Source organism: Cantharellus anzutake, assembly GCF_015039405.1.
Source record: "Cantharellus anzutake strain C23 chromosome Unknown EI90scaffold_16, whole genome shotgun sequence".
In the NCBI taxonomy this organism is placed as follows: domain Eukaryota; kingdom Fungi; phylum Basidiomycota; class Agaricomycetes; order Cantharellales; family Hydnaceae; genus Cantharellus; species Cantharellus anzutake.
Window position 1 is genome coordinate 1,309,765 of NW_024066966.1, and position 18,073 is coordinate 1,327,837.

At 49.7% G+C, this 18,073-nt stretch overlaps 5 protein-coding genes across 5 annotated transcripts; 1 reads left to right on the forward strand and 4 right to left on the reverse strand.

Moving 5' to 3' along the window:
* Window positions 1-1,272: 1,272 nt before the first annotated feature.
* EI90DRAFT_3051777 (uncharacterized protein) lies at window positions 1,273-2,112 on the reverse strand. The gene is made up of 3 exons (XM_039059877.1): window positions 1,803-2,112; window positions 1,592-1,750; window positions 1,273-1,533 (listed from the first exon to the last, which is right to left on the reverse strand). Exons 1-3 carry the CDS (start codon window positions 1,936-1,938, stop codon window positions 1,364-1,366), a joined length of 465 nt encoding a protein of 154 aa, XP_038918048.1. The 5' UTR covers window positions 1,939-2,112; the 3' UTR covers window positions 1,273-1,363.
* A 132-nt stretch (window positions 2,113-2,244) lies between these two features.
* EI90DRAFT_3051778 (Sec23-binding domain of Sec16-domain-containing protein) lies at window positions 2,245-7,522 on the reverse strand. The gene is made up of 8 exons (XM_039059878.1): window positions 7,482-7,522; window positions 5,337-7,431; window positions 4,815-5,269; window positions 4,496-4,760; window positions 4,174-4,443; window positions 3,090-4,120; window positions 2,900-3,042; window positions 2,245-2,849 (listed from the first exon to the last, which is right to left on the reverse strand). Exons 1-8 carry the CDS (start codon window positions 7,492-7,494, stop codon window positions 2,493-2,495), a joined length of 4,629 nt encoding a protein of 1,542 aa, XP_038918049.1. The 5' UTR covers window positions 7,495-7,522; the 3' UTR covers window positions 2,245-2,492.
* A 1,307-nt stretch (window positions 7,523-8,829) lies between these two features.
* Window positions 8,830-11,700, reverse strand: EI90DRAFT_3121636 (armadillo-type protein; the record flags this gene model as incomplete). The annotated part of the gene is made up of 10 exons (XM_039063421.1): window positions 8,830-8,954; window positions 9,014-9,142; window positions 9,192-9,429; window positions 9,488-9,694; window positions 9,743-9,838; window positions 9,898-10,017; window positions 10,087-10,248; window positions 10,299-10,586; window positions 10,669-11,409; window positions 11,470-11,700. 10 exons carry the CDS (start codon window positions 11,698-11,700, stop codon window positions 8,830-8,832), a joined length of 2,337 nt encoding a protein of 778 aa, XP_038918050.1.
* Window positions 11,701-12,579: 879 nt separating this feature from the next.
* Window positions 12,580-16,507, reverse strand: EI90DRAFT_3280350 (kinesin heavy chain; the record flags this gene model as incomplete). The annotated part of the gene is made up of 16 exons (XM_039066757.1): window positions 12,580-12,640; window positions 12,757-12,919; window positions 13,005-13,332; window positions 13,393-13,554; window positions 13,613-13,762; window positions 13,824-14,153; window positions 14,213-14,461; window positions 14,529-14,618; window positions 14,675-15,238; window positions 15,291-15,520; window positions 15,579-15,722; window positions 15,783-15,939; window positions 15,990-16,063; window positions 16,130-16,133; window positions 16,186-16,381; window positions 16,473-16,507. The coding sequence occupies 16 exons, from the start codon at window positions 16,505-16,507 to the stop codon at window positions 12,580-12,582; spliced, it is 2,937 nt and encodes a 978-aa protein (XP_038918051.1).
* Window positions 16,508-16,688: 181 nt separating this feature from the next.
* EI90DRAFT_3121638 (eukaryotic porin-domain-containing protein) lies at window positions 16,689-18,026 on the forward strand (the record flags this gene model as incomplete). Its single annotated transcript, XM_039063422.1, has 6 exons — window positions 16,689-16,810; window positions 16,869-16,954; window positions 17,004-17,161; window positions 17,216-17,311; window positions 17,359-17,883; window positions 17,937-18,026. The coding sequence occupies 6 exons, from the start codon at window positions 16,689-16,691 to the stop codon at window positions 18,024-18,026; spliced, it is 1,077 nt and encodes a 358-aa protein (XP_038918052.1).
* Window positions 18,027-18,073: the final 47 nt, after the last annotated feature.

Genomic DNA, 18,073 nt, shown 5'->3' on the forward strand with positions numbered 1-18,073 from the left:
TCCTGTCAGGGCCATCGCCGCGCTATCCGTTACACCTTTGCCCATGCACAAGTTAGCAATAGAAGTCATTATCCACACTCAGAAGCCCAAAAACAAGCATTTGGTTTTTTGTCAGACTCGAAAAATTTGCGGGGTGCTAAAAAATAAGCGCCCAGGTGCAATCTGGGGCTCATTTTGTAGCTTTGATGGTCTACATGATGATTACAGAAAATTGGAAGCAGGAGTAATTGAACTGAGGCATCAAAAATCAATTTTCGTGAAACAACCTGAATTGGTTCCGACCCGACTGCAAGTGCCTACACATGCCACCAAGAGCAGGCAGCATAACTTCAATCTTTAAACAACCTATGGAGGGCATTGAATATATTTCAGACTCAAGTGATAAAGATAACGATAACTGGAGCCCCTACCTTTGCTGAAGCGATGCAATCACGCAATATGAGAGAGCACAACCAAGCTCAAAGCTGACATTTTCTTCTTGAAAGCGTATATTCTGTTCCAGATTTTGTAGATACATACATGGAAATGCTCAAAGCCATTAAATAAGGATTCCAAAATTCAGCTCAAATTTTTGCGGGGTGCTAGAAAAAATAGAGAAAAATCTAAGGATTGTGTTTTTATGCGTATCCTGTCAAAAGGGTTCCAATTTTGACAAAATAAAGCTAACTGATTCAAAGAATCCTGCTGTAGAAAATTTCTTGTCTTTGCGTGTCCGCAACTGTAGTTTTGGGGTAAGGGGTCCTCGGGGCATGTGGGTTCGGGGTGTATTGTCTGGTTGTAAGAGAGAAAGAAGATAGAAAACAAAGTGACGTTGAGCTGGTATTGTCTAAGTAGACTATCTCGGTCGCGTGTGGTATCCTTTCCATCCTGAGTCTCTCCGGGTTGCACTCCCTCCTCTGTGCTTCTCCGTCGCCCTGGATCTCTTCAGGAAGTCCGCGAGTCTGAGAGTTCCTTTGGGTTTCCCCATGAGCCGCTCGTAGGTGGCTTGTCGGCCTCGACCTAACATATGTCTGTGGCCCCTGTGTAGGGGGCAGACGGCTAAGATGTGTTGTGCGCCGCACGCGCATTCGTTGCGATGTTGAATTGTTGGCAGTATTCGCCTAAGTGTGCATGTCCAGTGCGGAACTATATTAGACGGCTGAAGGTTCTCCGGTCCAGCGATTGGAATCGTCACCGATGGAGCGCGAAGTCTGAAGAGCGCTAGTTGTGGTGACGTCAATGGGTGATGAGTGTGTCAGACTCGACTCGGCAAACTCCCCGCATCTCCCGTTCCTATTCAAACTCCCTGCGCACAGCCATGACCTGCCAACGTCTGACTTACGAATATATCGATCCTCTCCTTCGAAGACACATCCGTTTCGTCTCAGCCGCTCTTCTTCCCATCCTTATCGCTTTTCTCTGGCCCGATCTCTCCATCCATGCAATCGTTAATGGACAAATCGCATTCCAATCCGTTGGGCCGGTTTTTCATCTTCATCGTCTGTGAGCAACGGAGGAGGTGGCGGCGGTGGCTGTGGCTGTGGCGGACTAATGGCAAGTAATACTACAACGGCAGGAATAGGTAACGGAACAGGGAATTCTCACTTTATAGATTCGGTTACGTATTTTCTAAGAGTATAGTGAGGGGTCTGAGGGAGCTTTAGAGTATCTCTCCGCAGTAAACGGCCGGGAGGAATATGAACAAGGTAGCCGAGTCCATTTCGTGGAAGTTTTCGCAGGCGAACAAGGCGAGGTTGAGCATTTATCCTCAGTAAGTTATTGTTTGGTCTTGTGTAGGGTTAATGGTGATTCTGGTCTTCTAGCCTGACACAGGCCGCTGATACGGAAATGTTTGTACCTTGTTTGGTATTCTGTCACTGATGCCCGATGAATGCCTTTGGTCTTGTCCTTGACCATAGATCCAACTGGTTTTTGCAGCGGTGATGACACTACATGCATAATGGGCTTAAAGATGCCGGGATCATATAGACGTCGACTTGGCCGATGGGAAGGGCTAGAGATGGTTTTGATGCGGGCATTGGACCTTCATTTAATGATAGCGGCAGTAGTACATCTTATTTCAATGTACCCAGTGAACTACCATCCCAACATAAATTGTCGATTTTCCAGCGTTCTGCGCACGAACGATGAGTGCACGAGGGTGTTTAAAGAAGCAGACTGCAGTTTTCCTACTCCAAAAAATAAATGAGTAGTTTTACCGCGTAGCTCGTACGGTGTGGGAGTATAAAATGAAGACTAATTACATAATGCCTTTGACCAAATTTGGCGGTCCTGTCAGATCTCACACTCCATAATTACATCTAACGTTACGAGCAGGTGCCCAAATACAGCGGGGTCAGTCATGTCCAGAGCTTATTGGGGGGAGGTCTAGTTTGATGGTACCAAAGGTTCGAACAAAGTTCAAATCATAAACCAGTGCGAATGGAACGAAGACGGAATATGAAAAGATGCAATGTGAACGGGTATTAAATACGGCATATGCAACAGAAACTTCATGAAGGTGGCGGATTATTAAAAACGTCCACATAACGTGCCCGGGCGTTCTTACGCTGCCCTTGCGCACTTTTGGCCCTAGCGGGAAGTGTCTCATCTGTACCTTCTGAGCCAGGGGTTGGCGGGATAAACGACGCCGATAGTCCGGAGGGACCCCGTAGTGATGCTGGAGGGGGTGGGGGTTTAGTGCTACTTAAGCCCATTGAGGATTGGGCGCGAGGGGGTGGCGGCGTGGCACTGCTCAATGGAGGCGGTTTGGAGCTGGGCTTTGGTAGACCACCATTCATAGTGCTAGGAGATACGGTACGGGCTCTTGAAGGGGGTGGAGTGGGCGCTGGTGCTGAGGATGCACCCACCTGTAAAAGGATGAGTTCATCCCCAGATAAATGTGATTGAATTTGCCTACCCTGCCGTCTATCCACTTGCCCAATTCCTTGTCAAAGTAAAATGCATTTTTGGTTTCTCCCAAGTTAGCCCGAACGGGAGCCGGGCTGGTGGTGTCCTTTTTGCTGAACCAGCCAGAGAACCACCCTCTGGAAGGAGGCGGATCTGGAGAACGTGAGCATTTGATATGGGAAAGATAGTACTTAACCTACCAGGAATGTTGGGCTTCTCCTTGAGTGCTGCGGAGCTGCTTTCCGCTGGAGGTTTCTCAGCCTTCGAATCGCTGACTTCTGACTTTGGCGTATCGCCTTCCTGTTTCTTTTTCTTGTGAGCATTGTTCCCAAAGCCCAAATCCTCTTCATCGCCATCCTCGATCTGACGAATAGGATAAACTGCCTCAGGCGAGGCACCGGGATTGGGTGAGGGTGTAGCCGCATCAGGCCACGTATCCATGGCTGAAACAAAGTTGCCTTCATCTTGTTTGTCCTCCTCATCTCCGTTGATTCGGAAAGCAGTGGCAACGGGCGTAGCACCTTCAGATTCCACGTTGTTGTTTTGGAGATCGTCCCACCAGCCTCCACCTCCACTAGCGCCAAAAGCTGGTGTCCCGTTGCTCGTGGGTTTGACCGGGTATGTTGTGGAAGGAACTGGCTGGTATCTGCTGCTGTTACCAAATGTTGTGGTCGATGGCCCCGCCGAGAAAACTGCTCGATGTGCGGAAAGGGCGGGAGACGACGTGCGCGTGGGTCGCAAATACTCAGCAGCTGATGCAGCTCGGTCGATCTGCGCGGCGACAGGAACATTGCCAGTTCGGGTTGACATCGCAGAACCCGACCTCGCTGGTGGAGCGGATGGACCCGACGGAATGGAATAACCTTTAGTCGATCCTGTCGGTGAAGGCAATTGCGATGTAGTCGCAGACGAGATCTCACTGTAGTGCGAGAATGGTCCAACACCGAGTGTGGTTCCACTGACAGGACTTGTCTTGGCAGTGGCTTCATTCGCTTCGGGACCTGGAGATGGGTCATCTCCCTCGATAAATTTAGTCAGTTTGTCAAACGACCATGTCCCCAAGGAGTCTATTGTAGGTTTCTTCATCGTTCGGCTGATCCATGATGTATTCTTGTCCGGGACACCGCTCAATCTCTCAGTGAGCTCCTTGTGCAGCTCAAAGAAGGTGAATGTAAAGTAGTGCGACGGCCGAGTAAAACCCTTCATGACGGAAGAAATAGCCTCACAATACCTGCATACATGTTAAGGGTCTAGAATTGAAGGGAAGCGTGATGTAAGACTCACTTTGTAGCTTCCTTGATATACCCCAATTCCGCGAGTTGAAGAGCCCGCGCTAATTTGTACGCCTGAAGATGTGGTAGGCCTGCAAAGGCGTCTTTCCCTGACGATGGAGCCAACGAGAGCGCGAATTCAACTACTTCAGTGAGATTGATGGGCTCGTAGTTCGCACTAATATTCTTCAGAGTCGCAGGGTTTTCGCACCCAAACAGAACAACTCGTCCAGATGGAGAACCCACTCCATTGATGGGGGAATTTTGAGGGGACAGAAGATAGCTAAAGCAGTGGAAATCAACATCAAAAACACCGTAACCCCGGAAGGACATACCAAACATGCGCAGCCTCGATCCAACCTTTCGAGAGAAGGCGGTCACCAAGGTTAGTCAAAGTAGATGCATGTTCCCCAGAGCTGAAGTTGGAGATAACGGTTGCTGCTGTCTCAGGCCATCTCGATAACGCTTCAGAAGAGACACTGGATGTTATCGGTAATTTTGGGAAATTGGGGGATATCGGGGTGTGCACCAACGAAGGAGCAGCGGGTTGAAGTAATTCGGCCGACTTCGCTAGGCTCTTCGGAGGAGAAAGTTCTTGGACTGTCGCGGGCGGAAAATTAAGGACGAATAGCAATAATCGATACGACAACGTACTAGAAGTGGGACCCTGGCCAGAAAAGAGGCTGTAGAGAATTCGCATGCTTTCTCGGCCATTTGAAGCTTTTCCATGTTCTGCTCCTGCTGCAACCCCAAGTTCGCTGCGAATGAATTCATTCACCGCTTCTTTCCAAATCTCCTTGTCCAAGCTACTGGCTATCAGCATAGCATGTGCCCACAACTTCTGATCCAACGCATAGTAACAAGCTTGGCGCCGATCTCCGACAAGAAGATATGCCTGTAACCTGTCGAGACAAGAAGAGCGGACGGTATATGTGGCAATCGGAGGATCTTTCTCCACTGCCAGTCTCGACTGGTCATTAGCTCCCTGTCGATCGATAAGAGGCGTGGAGAATCCGTACGATCCAGATGGCATTGCGAGCAAATGAGGGGCCAGCGAGGAAGTAGCACTGGACATTAATGCTTCACGGACCTGTCTATCTATTCCAGGGCTGTGTCACATGCAATCAGTGCCTGTGGAACGAAACAACCCGGAAGGGGTTAAGCAAACTCCCTCACCTCCCGGAAAGCTGACCATCATTCTCTACCATAACAGATAGAGCTCGAAGAAGTGCAGCGAGCCCCTGAACGGAAAAGCGCTCATCCGTCTTTGATGATGACACATATCCCAGTCCTCGCTCAACTTCTTCCACTCGCTCGGACAGGTACTTGAGAACCGCCGACTTCTTTGATTTTATGACCCCCCCGGCGGTAGGTTTGATGATTGCTAGCGAACTTGGGCCCGTGAACAGAGGGCCAGGAAATTCAGAAGTAGATATTTCAATAGCAGATGAAGGGATGATAGATTTTAGAGTCCTGATGAAGATAGGAGAAGACCTCCTGCCCGTTAGTGCAATATCCACCCCGGTAGTAGCGTCCAACTGTGTGTGGAAGCATGAAGCAACGCGGCCACCAAATCCAAAACAGAAAATAGGGACACGAGCCCTGGTCCGTGGGTCATCTTCAGCAGTTTGGGATGGAGATGGCGCGTAGACGCTTCTGACAGTAGGTGTTGATTCGGGGACAGAAGACGAAGAGGGGGTAGAGGTGTGGTCCGGATTTGAGAACGATGGGACGTACGAAGACTCGAGAGCCGCTAGCGCTAGGTTCCGCGGGTGTGGAATCGTAGCAGGCATTGGCGCGCCGTGCGCACTGATTGAAGGGATCGGAGCATAGGCGGACATAGTTGAGCTGGTTGATGACTGAGATGAACGATGTTGGGGCTGAGCAGACAGAGAGGGAGCTAGCGGTGGTAAAGATAGCGGGACTGATGAGGTTGACGGGGGTGGTTCCGATTTTGGAGGTGCATAAGGGTCATACCAGATGGGTGCACTATCCCCCTCGGGAGGTTGCGACACCGCCGTACCATCTGCTTCTGACGCTGATGCATTGATAGAGTGCGAAACTACGCCGCCAACATCAAACTGCTGTTCAAATGTCCTCACTAAAGGTGCCGCGGCGGGTCCGGCTTGAGCCGGGTTAAAGACAGCTTCAATCTCGTCCGAAGCTCCTGTGGGGCAGGGGAATGGCTCCGGGGAATATGTCACATATTGTACATTGTCCATCGTAGGATCAGGCGTAAGTGATTCGCCGAGTACAACGCCGGTATGCGGAACAGTGGGTTCACCGTTCTGGACCCCAGGCCCGTTGAGAACTTGACCAAGTGAATGTATACTGTTTAACGCAGAATCAAACCCTCCATCGTCGGGAGAAGAGTTTGCAATACCGGATCCTGGTGGAGCATTGGCATGGTTGATCGGTCCCGAAGCGAGTGGTCCTTGCAGCGACTGCTCAGAGTGTCTATGGTGATATTCAAAGTCTATCGCTGAACGCATGTTGTCTGGGACTGAATACGCGAAGCCCTCGTGCGTTGAGACAGAAATTGGCGCAGATCCCCGAATTGGGGACGGAGGGGACGGTTGACGAGGAAGTGGAGGCGATTGTTTGCTTGTCGTAGGGGGCAAAAGGGGCCGTTGTAAGTGGGCGTTTGTCGACGGAGGAAGATCACTCAAACGACCGCTGGGAGCAGTTGGGGCCGCTCTTAGAGGCCCCGATGATTTTGGACGAGGGGGAGACGGTAATATTCGTCCTAATGCTCCGGGTCGGGAGTATGGGACGGGAGGTGAGGTAATGTCAGTATCGAGATGTTGCCTATGTGGCTCATGAAGATCGCTTGACCTTGGTAGGTTCAAAGGTATCGGAGGAACAGGTGGCGGTGGTGTAGGGACTGACCCGACACCCGTGCGCGTTGAATGCATGGAGGATCTCCTCGCCGTTCCTGAGGGGATGGGCGGGTCGTACGCATTGTAAGATGTGCTTCTGTACTTAGAGACACCATTATCAACCGGTGCAGCAGAGATCCTAGTTGCAGACCCATGTAATGGAGCCGCTTCTGAGAACGCAGGAGCATGGTAGGAGGCAACAGCCTGTGGCTGAGAGTCAATAAAATGCGGGGTTGCAGGAGGAACAAATGGTGGAGTGAAATGATGGGAAGCCACAGAGGTTCCTTGAGAGTGGGCGTTCATAGGAGCGTAAAGATCACGACTAGGTGCATGGGCGCTAGTGTAGGGTGATATTCCGTTGCTCAAAAATACATTGTGTTGCTGAGGAGCTCCTTAAAGACGCAAATCAACGGCAGTACTAATGAGTGCTAGATAGAATTACCTCCATGGGTCATGTCTATGGTCCCATATGGATCAGCAGCTGCTGTGTGAGACAGTTCGCGAGGAATTGGTATAGTGGAGTTCGTGTCAATAATTGCACACACCTTCCGCAGGGAAGTAACCCTGAGCAGAACTATAAGAACTGTGTGACCAAGAAGCCGCGCCGTCATAGACCTGAGTCGTGGGTACCAATGGGTTCATATCATGAGGTTGAGAGACATGACTGTTTGGGATCAACTGTGTTCTAGAAGATTGCCGTGAAACGGGCTCATATGCATTCCAAGGCTGAGCAGAAGTCGTAGGGGCGCCGACTCCGAAGGGTTCATACGGAGGTTGGATGGAAGGTACATTGTGAGCATAATGGGCATCGTCACGTTCATCGTCGAGCGGGTGCATATATGTTTCATCAAATACTTGTTGGTGTTGATAATCGTGATGAGCATGGCCTTCATAGACCTCCTGAGAGGGTAACGGCTGCACATCATTACTAGGTCCGAAAAGGTTAGACGCAGAAGACTGAGTGACATCAGGAGACGAGCTCGTATGTATCCCAGAGGTAGAAGAGAAAAAATCTGCATCATTGCCGTCGACATCAACGAATAGCGATGCAGCAGATTCAACGCTTCGCTGCGTGTCTGGGCCGCCTATACTACCCGGCTCTGCCATGGACGAGGTGTCGTGTCTCCAACCTCGTGACCCTCCACGGCAACTTGCGGCAGTTGTCTTGGCTCAGGCAAAAATTAATGGTGCCCCGAACAGTAATAACAAACCGCATATATCAACCAGAACATATATACAGTAGACCATCCCCCTCCTGCAAAGCCGGACTGTGTTACTATATAGGTTTCCTCTCGATAAGATTGACCAACAAACAGGAGTAAAGTTTCGTGAACAATATTGTGGAATTAAGAATTAATGTCCAAGTGCTTATTCATGGTCTGGGACCGCCAGATTTGCATCCGATCCGAGTTCATCTGCTTTTGCCTTATTTGCATTGGGAAACGACTTGAGAGTGCACGGCGCGACGGCCAAAATTCAAATCGCTTCCAGTCGGAAAGCGCTCTACAATCGTTTCGGGCCTCACGCACATGAGTGCAACTGAGAGCTAGAGGTGAAGGATAGCTGAAGAGTGGAAGAGGAATGTGGCGAGTAAAGCTTATGAGTCAGAGCATTAAATGGGAGGCAGGAGTGCATGTGCATGAGATAAAGGTTAGAGCATGGTAGAATAACAGGCGCCAAGTGTCCAACTAAAGCATGAGGTATCGTACGGGGTGACAGGGTTTTGAAAGGTTGGGCAACGGGAGATGAAAAGATATACTATTTGAGCCTCAGGAGGACTCCTCGTGGTATCAATGACGCCGGAATGTGTTGTGATCGGAGAACCTAACGGCCTTGCCTTTAGCTTTGGCTTTGGCTTTGGAGGCAGATGCCTGAGGGGTCGATGGCAGTGGATCATTGGATATGAGGTTCTCAACTGGAAGTATTGGTAAGAACGAAGCGGTATGGCATGAAGTAACAAAAAGTTAGACTGACTGGCTGTTAAATTCTTGCTGTACTGGTTTGTGAAACGTCTGGTAGCGACGAGGCTGAAACGAACAGCCTCAACTAGGAATTTCTTTTGCCGGTCCCCAGCCGTCTTGAGAGCGGTTTGCAAAACATAATCTGAGAGTGAACGTTAAAAGACGTCACGCGATAGAAGGGATTGACATACTCGCGTATGCATCCCTCACCATGGCCGTGATCGGGCTGTCTCCGTCTGGAGTAGCTGTCATGATCTCTGCAATGATATCCTGTCGGTCCGAAGAACTGGCCTTCCGTAAGGCTGTCTCGACAACATTCGACGCAAACTTATGCTTTGAGAGCTCAATAGTTCGCCCCTTCATGCGACTAATTATGGCAGCACGTTCACCTGGATCGCCAGTTTCTAGGACAAACTGAATGACGTAATTCTATCCAACAGGGCGTGAGCCCTCCTGCGAGCAAAGAGAAAGAGGACGGCACACTTACACCAAATTGATCTGTGGCCAGCTCAGGGGCGTGCCTGACGAGCTGTTCTGAGAGAGGCGCGCGTGAAATGCAAGAGAGAAACTCGAAGCAACGTTGGAGCACTCGGCACCCATAGGGATGACTGGCGAGTTCGAATGCGTGAAGCCTGAAAGTCTCAAGGAAGGGGAAACGTTCAGGATCGACTCGTTCAATCAATTTTTGGATCACCTGTGTCGAGGGTCAACCTGCAACCGAAATTATGATTTGCTCGCTTACATGATTCCCGTGCGAATCCTTCGTTATTGGAATAATGAATCCATTGAGCTCTCGAATAAATTGATCCTGCTGTTCAGTCGCGACACACTCAATGGCCTTATGCAGCGGTGTGAGTCTTTAGTAAAATTTGGGGCACAATTCCACGCCCACGCCACCTTTTGAACTACACGGCATCCATAGGTCTGCGTAGAGAGTTTGGCGATCTTGGTTTCCATTGCGCCGACGACCAAATTTTTTTGTGTTGGCGTCCCTCTTTCGATGAACTTCTGGACAACCTGGATTTGAAGCCGACGAAACCAACCCTTAATAAGATAGACAAAGAACGAAATTGAGGACCAACTTACATAATTCCCATATATATCTGTGATAAGATTTAGAGTGTGTTTTGGATGTATCTCGTCAAAAACCACCCGCCGTTCCTCAGCTGAGGATGCATCTAAAGCTGTTTGAATAAAGCGCGAGCCTTGTTGGTCCATGCTGAATTCCACAATATGACCCTTTACGTCCTAAGCGGGGATGAGACACGAGCATTGCTAGATTGAATACTCGGGACTACCTTCAGTGACCACGGTCGGAACCGGGTTGCTCGAAAGTCCTCTAGCAGTTGGCTGCTCGGTCCACGGGCGGAGCCAAGTTGGGCATTGGCACTGAAGGCACGTCTGTGCCTAGAGTCAACCACCCCATGTCTATGCGACTGTAGAACTGTCTGGGACTGCCCATTGGTTGTAGGCATTGGTGGTTGGACGGAAGAATCACGTCCTTGGTGGGGTAGATAGGAAGAAAACGGGGTTGGGGAAGGAAGAACAATGTTGTGGTACGCATTATTAGAGATGTTCTGGACGAACTGAAAGACGTTGAACAATTGATCAGCGGTGAATCAAAAGGTAATCTGGTGACGAGGGATGGTTCGCGGCAAGTCTACTCACAGATTGCTTCCTATTTACGGACCCTTGTCGCTCAATTGCTGTACCCAGCAAGTTGGGGACCGGCACAGTCGGCGTCTGAAATAACACATTAGGGGGTGGGGGATAAAAGAATGGAGGGCTGGTTGCAGAATTAAAGTCTGGATAAAATAGGGGGACCCGCGAAGGACTCGGCTCCTGAGGTGGGCCGTAACGATTTACCAGACTGGGATGACCACTAGAATTAAACATCAGATGGTTGGACGGCCCGAGCGAGTGCTGAGGTGCTACGTTCTGAGACACCCCATATGCTTCTGGAAGCAGTGGCGGAGCGATGGTTGGGCCGAGGAAATGAGCCTGGGGCATCTCGACTTGAGCTGGAGGCGGAAACCCTACCCTGGGCATCATATTCACGAGTGGCGCAGCCAAGATTGCATGTGATAGATCCACCGTATTGGTTGGACCACCGACTGGCAGCCCGATGGCTTGGGGAACTGGAGAGTCACGGGAATGGATGTTTGTGTGTGAGGAGGGCGGAGTGTAAGGACCATTTATACTGGGGAAAACAGCTGGGGCAGGTGAAAGCGAAAGTAATTTGTCGTCAATGCGTGTGTTGTCCAGGCCCCCTCGGGCATCAGAGTCACTGACAACTCTTCTTCCAGTTGAATCATCGCGACGTGAGAGTGTCATTCCTTTCGCTGCTGCTTGCTCGTGTCCAATGTGCTGAAAATTCAAATGAGGATTCCCTTTTGAAGTCGGGCGCTCCTATAAAGGCAGGGGCATCAATGAGGGGAAAATATCGAGGAAGGCACATGAAGCACGTACCAGAGAAAGATTTCGAAACGGACGAACTAGGTTTGTATTAACTTGCAAATCATTAGGCACTTGTTTTTCGCTGCTTGATTTCCCATCGCCGGAAGTGGAAACAATTGGACGCCAACCACTAGATGTGAAGGGGGATCCCGACATTCCAGTGGGTGGGAGGGGGGCAGAAGTTCTTGAAGGCGATGCGGGAGTAGATAAGGGCATAACTCGGGGCCATTGCTGCAAAAGCATGACGGCATGTTATTTGGAGTAGAACCAGATCTGTGGCACGGAACACGGTGTAATTGGTGGGAAAGCAACACTAACCTGCCATGCATTGTTGCCCCCTTGCCCCCCGCTGGGGGAAGGGCCAGAGGCACGTTGAATATTGATGCTAGGAGTCAGCGCACGGCTGTAAACCTATGTTGACGAATAAAGGGACGGCTTAGGGGCATGTGTGGGGACCACTTACCGCCGGATCCGGTGAGACTGCTCGGGATGAACGACCAACCGACGCTGGGGACGTTCTCATAGGAGTACGAGTGGAATGCATTCGCCGAAAACGTCGCTTACAAAAAAAGTGAAATTCACACATGAGCCTTTTGGCTCGTCACCATTGCCAACGATAAGTGACATACCTCCAATTAACTAGAAGACACCTTCTGCGCTGTGTTAACGCAACAGGGTCGCCTGTGAAGCTAGACTTGGGCGAAAATAACGGTTAAAAAGAGGACTAGATAAACAAGACGATTTAGCGCCAGAGCGATGGGGAATGAGGGAGACAGCAAGTTGCACGAGTCAGGACGCGTCCAAGTGAACAAGGGAGTGGATGGGGAGGGAAGAATGGAGAAGGCAAAGGAAGGGTCTGATGAAATGGCCCAAAGCTGCCGTGCTCGGATTCAAGTTCATGGCGGGATTTCTCAAACTTTCGCACCCAACGCACTGGTAACCGCCCCGACGAGCACTAATTTCTCACTGAGTTCAGGGTTGTAGAATAGGAGGCTCATGGAATACTAAACACAAATATGGCGAATCATTATTATATGGAAGGAGGACGTAAGTAGCAGGAGACGAGTGGCAAAAAGTGTGCACTGGTATATATAAATCACTGACAAAATGGGGCGCATGCCTCTAACGAGCATTGCTGAAAAACCACGACGTGCGTTTTGCTGGGGAATTGAGGGTGTCAGGGCTGTTAGTAGAAGAAGAGTATGGGAAAAACCCACATGAGCCGCTGCAAGGTAGAAAATACCGGACCGAAAAATCATTGTGATCAATAAGTCGATTCAAACTTGAAACGTCACGTACCTCTCCTCAGACTGCAGTCGTCCCAGGGGACTATTCGGATTGGACGACAAGAAGGATCCCTGCCCAGTAGCTGGTGATGGCACTGGGGCAGCTCCTCCCCCTCCCCGTAATGGCTTGGCAATACGACCAAAGCTGAGGGACGACGTTGTTGAAGGCTTGTTCGCTGCATTGGCTATAAAGGGAAATATTGCAATATATCTCGGTTAGAAGCGTCCCGATGATCTCGCTTGCCAGAAAAGGTAATTTACCCCGAGCTTCTTCCAGTCGCTGCTTCACTATCTGGAGCTGAGCTTCAAACTTGTGGTTTTGTGCTGCGAGCCGACGGTCAGCTTCTTGGAGCAAAGCCTCAAGATTGTGGATTCGTTCGTTGCGCGCAAGCAGTTTACGCTCAGCAATACCTGCCTCCTTCTTCAATGCTGAGTTTTGATCAACCAGCTGTTTCTGTACGATGGTCAGCTGCTCCAGATTACGTTCCAGGAATACCATCTTCTTCTGTTGTGCCTTGCTGTTGCTGTTGCGTATCACGTTGTTATACTGTTCCTTGATTTCGTCCAGTTGAATTTCAAGCTCAACGACCTATTATGGAACCAATTGAAAGTGACCCTGGGAGGAGCTAATTTGCCATCTTGAACTGACCTTTTCGCAACGGTTCTGCAAGTCACGCATCAACGATCTCTTGACACCCTCAAATTCGGTAAGCTGGACGGTAATCGCTTTTCTGGCTCGCTCCAAATCTTTGGCACTTTCAGCGAGGTTTTTTCCACCCTCAATACCAGCGGATGTCACAGCAAATGCGCGCTAGATTGTGTGTGAAGTTGAGTAACTCGAGTGGGCAACGACATGCGCCAATGAATACCTTCAGTTCCTCGTTAACACTTTTTAATCCATCGAGGGATGAATTCAGCCCACGGATTTCAACATTCTTCTGTTCGATCTGCTGCTTGAGATCTTGGACTTCGCTTGCATGCGCTTCCCGTTTAGCAGTATACTGGACCTCCAGCTTGGCCTAAAAGGGTTGAACGAGATAAAAGATTCGTAACCATAAAAACCAGCGCCGCGGGACGGACCTTCAGATCAGCCATTGAGTCTGCAATATCTGTATTCATGGCCTCCTCTTCACGAATTGTCTTCTCCAGTAATTCCTCATACTCGGTTTCCAGGGTAGACAATCGCTGCTCTAATTCATCTCTTCGGCGATTCACAAGCTCCCCTTCTTCTTGAGTCTGTCGAAGGCGATCAGATGTGTCCCGAACAAGAATTTGGCTCTCAACAAGCTGGCGTCTTAGTGTGGTGATGTCATCAGCAGTGAGTTTCGTGACGGCATCATCAGATTCGATTGAGTCCAACTTGGCCAATGTGTCGCGAAGGGCATCGTCTTTGTCCGAGAAAAAGCCCTGCTATTCAAGGAGACAGCATTAGTCACAGTACAGACAGAAGAACGTGGCGAAGATTATACCGAGTCGAATTGTGCCATCATTTGTGCCATCTTCTCGGCCTTCTTTCTTTCCTTGTCCTCCGCTGACGGATCCTTCTGCGTGGACCGTAATTCTTGAATCGTTTTCTTGAGCTCTTCGAGCTCATTCGAGAGATCCGCATTCTGCTCCTTAAGGATATCCGCAGTAATAACGCCTTCTTTGTTTTCGTAGTCCAATCGCTCTATCTGCATCCGAAGCTCGTTGAGCTGAGCGGACATTGCCTCATTCTCCTGCAAAGTTAGGGCATTTCAGACGAGTGGCGAACGAGGGACATTGCGGCTAGCAGAAAATGCGCACCCTTGACAACGAGGAATCTTGTTCTTTGATAAACGTAAGCTCCTCCCGGATCTCGGCAATAAGTTTTTGCGAAGCCGCCAAAGAAGCTTCCTAGAGGTCAAGTGGGGTCGGCACCGAACGAGGTGGGAAGAAGCACAAAGGGTTACCTTTTCTGCCAATTGATCAGTCAACTCATTTTCCCGCTTCAAGAACTCGTCCCGTTCATCTTTGTCCAGCCCCACCACTGTGGGCGTCTGAGGACGGCTGTCAATCATTTCGGAACGCAGACTGTCAATTAGAGGATTCACGGGCGTAGCAGGCCGTGGAGAAGAAGATGATGAAGGGGTGGATGACGTTGTACCAGCCTTCTTTCCGCCGCCGATGACCCTGGCGTTCTCGGGGTTGGCCCACTTGCCTTGTTCAACGGAGCCCCCCGAACGCCAGACAGCAAGCTCCGCTTCAAGCGCGGTAATATAGGTTTGATATGAAGAGTTGGAGAGTTGAGCTTTCTTCAAGAGATTCTTTAGCTCAAGAGGGGAGAGTTCAGCATTGATACGAGCAGTGTTCTTGATAGTCTTAGCGCGCATGCCAAACCGCAAAGTGCTGAGAGTCTCTGCCTCGTTGAAAGCACAAGGGGAGCAGTTAATGATGAGGGTAGTCCTTGAGTTCCCTCCCAAAGACTCTTGAAGAATACGAGTAAGTTTAGAATCCCGGTATGGGATGTGCGTTGACTGGAGGTTAGTGTGAGTATTTCAGACAGCGAAGTATGACAAATATGTTTACTTTTCCGTCCGTTAATGAGTTGATGACCATCCCAAGGGCTGACAAGGATTTGTTGATTTTTTTCGCCTCTTCAAGAGTCTGCCCTGATGCCCCAGTCTTGCCGACTTTCTCGGAACCAGCCAAGTCTACGAGGTATAAATTTCCAGTTTTCTGGGCGCCAGACTCTGTATTTCGTTGATTGATCGCAATTAGGAAGATGGAGTGCGACCGTGAGCTTTCGGCGTTCATATCTAATTAGAAGTCCTTGAGCAACTGAACTGTGGCGTGGATACGGGCGAAGCGCTTTACTCGTTGCAGTGACCATGCGTGACGAAGCACCCTGTCTCATGATTTCATAGACCTCTTTAGCACTGCCAACATAGTAGTCCGAGAGTCCTTTAACGTAAACGCCTTTTGATTTCTCCTCGTGAATCTGAAGGTTGTCGTTGGCGGCTTTAATACGCATTAGAAGTCCTGTATCAATGTTGGAGGGGGAAGGCATTGGCAGCTTACGAGCTAATAAATCCCGTATTCGCTCCATGTATATTTCCATATAAGATACTTTGACAAGATATTCGATACTGGCATCGGACTCAATGATGGACGTAAAGATCTGCTCGGTAATACGAGGAATAATTCCTGCTAATTCCGGATCGTCGATGTCCGCACCCTAAAGGCATTGTTTCAGGCGATTCTAATGATTTGTGTGGCATCCCATACCATCATGGTGAACGTCTTCCCAGATCCGGTTTGGCCATACGCAAATACCGTTCCGTTGTAGCCATCAAGGACATCTTAAATAATTCGACCAATTTTAGAATGCATGTGCCACATGCGCCCAGGAAATGCGCACCTTTGACAATCCTGAGGATGGTGAGAATCAAGTCACAGCATGGGAATCGTCGGGTTGGATAACATACCCTTGCACGCCATAGTCAAAAATTTCATACTGCCTGGTTTCCATGGGGAAAACCCGATCGAAAGTGAATCCATCCTTCTCGGGCCCAGTGCTGAGCAAGGCAGACTTCATCTGTACACTTCGCAGGTTGCTATCGAAGGATACGACGATCTCACTCCCTTCGCGAGACTCCATGGCATTTGGTGGCCGAAACCTTTTATGATCATTTCAACAGAATTTCGAAAGAATAGACACGCGCTGATGAGCATACTGATTGGCGCGTCCACGCTAGCAGCAGAACGCACCGGCAAACGACCTTGATGTTGTTTGTCGACGCCATGATGATGTCTAGTGTATTCTAAAGGGTATCGGGTGCTCTCCTGATGACTCGATTGCGTGTGCGAGGGATGTGTGCAGGCAAACACGAGTGGCCACCAGGCGTGTCGCGACGGATCCAAGACAGGTGTCCGGCTATCCCCGCGAAATTTCCTCCGCTCGCACTGGGTCAGGGTGAAATCGGCATGTCTTCTTTGTCCATTCCCTACGAAAAAGCGGGCGTTCCGCTGCATGATCAGCCTCCTTCGGTTGATGCTCCCACGTCTTCGTCGAGATTGTGGACATGGGCGTCTCCCATCACGTTCAGGTTCGCGACCTTATTTGTCGCCTCAACCACCTTTAGAGCTTGACATTGCTCCTGGCAGATATTCACGCTTCATGTCGTGGCGGAAAAATACACTGGGTTTGACAAATCCTGGAAAAATAGAGGATCTCCAAAAAGAGGTGAAAAGTGGGTTGTGCACCTGTTTGTCCAAGTCCATTTCTCACAGAATGTGCAGGTACTCATCTCACCAACTTCATATTTGATGGGGCTCGTGCGGACCTTACAAAGGGGTTGTCGATGAACCCTGCTTTCCAAGTTACCCATTCCTTTTCACTTGCCTCCCAAACCAACCCCTCCCAGTACAACTTTGGCGCAATCTTTGCCAGCAACAAGGTAAATTTGCTCCGTCATTCAATGTCCTCGTCCACTTTAAAGTCATATTTACAGGTGTTCATGCAAGGCAACGTTGACCACGAAGGGAACATTTCTTCGCGGTTTAATTATGGGTGGACGCCGTCAAGTGTCACTAAAATGCAGGCCCAAGTCAGTTCGTTTGATTGGTTTACGCAAACGACCTAAAACCTTCCCAGATTGCGAGCTCCCCAGTTGGCCACAGCATGCTGCAAGTTGAGCAGGATCACCAAGGCTCGGACTACAGTTGGAATCTTAAAACCGTGAACCCATCCCCAACCGACCTTAGTGGACTTTATGTCGGGAGTTATTTGCAGTCCGTGACCAAAAACCTTGCTCTCGGCTGTGAAACTCTCTATCATTCCGCATTACTCCCCGGACAACCGTCCGATTTCAGCACGTCCTTTCTCGCCAAATATGCTGCTAAAGAATGGATTGCTACCGCTCAATTGCAGCCTGCTGGTATTCTGCAAGCGACATACTGGCACAAGCTTGGAGAGAAACTTGAGGTAGCAGCAGATCTGCAAGTGATAGTATCCCCCTTCCGACGCGATGCCGTCGCAACCGTAGGCGCCAGATACAATTTAAGAACGGCAACTTTCCGCGCTCAGCTTGACTCATCTGGCAAGGTTTCTGCCTTGCTTGAGCAACAGCTCGCACCAACATTTGCGTTCCTTGTAGCTGGCGAAATTGACCATGTCAAGGTGTGTTCTTTGACAATCCAACGCCCCCCGAATTAATCTTTTTCATTTATTAGACGACGTCAAAAGTTGGTGTGGGCATCATGATAGAATCTAATTCCCTGCAAGCAGAGGAAACTGGACTTCCTTCCCCGTCACCATACTAGTAATCCGGCGAATAATCTGTAATGCTATATTAGTGTTTATCGCGAAA

Coding starts and splice junctions, on each gene's coding strand:
- EI90DRAFT_3051777 (XM_039059877.1), bottom strand. CDS start 1,938: ATGCATGTAGTGTCATCACCGCTGCAAAAACCAGTTGGATCTATGGTC. Junction 1,751..1,802: donor TATCAGCGGCCTGTGTCAGG/CTAGAAGACCAG, acceptor ACAATAACTTAC/TGAGGATAAATGCTCAACCT. Junction 1,534..1,591: donor TAGAAAATACGTAACCGAAT/CTATAAAGTGAG, acceptor AGTATTACTTGC/CATTAGTCCGCCACAGCCAC.
- EI90DRAFT_3051778 (XM_039059878.1), bottom strand. Junction 4,121..4,173: donor TATATCAAGGAAGCTACAAA/GTGAGTCTTACA, acceptor ACATGTATGCAG/GTATTGTGAGGCTATTTCTT. Junction 3,043..3,089: donor GGAGAAGCCCAACATTCCTG/GTAGGTTAAGTA, acceptor CACGTTCTCCAG/ATCCGCCTCCTTCCAGAGGG.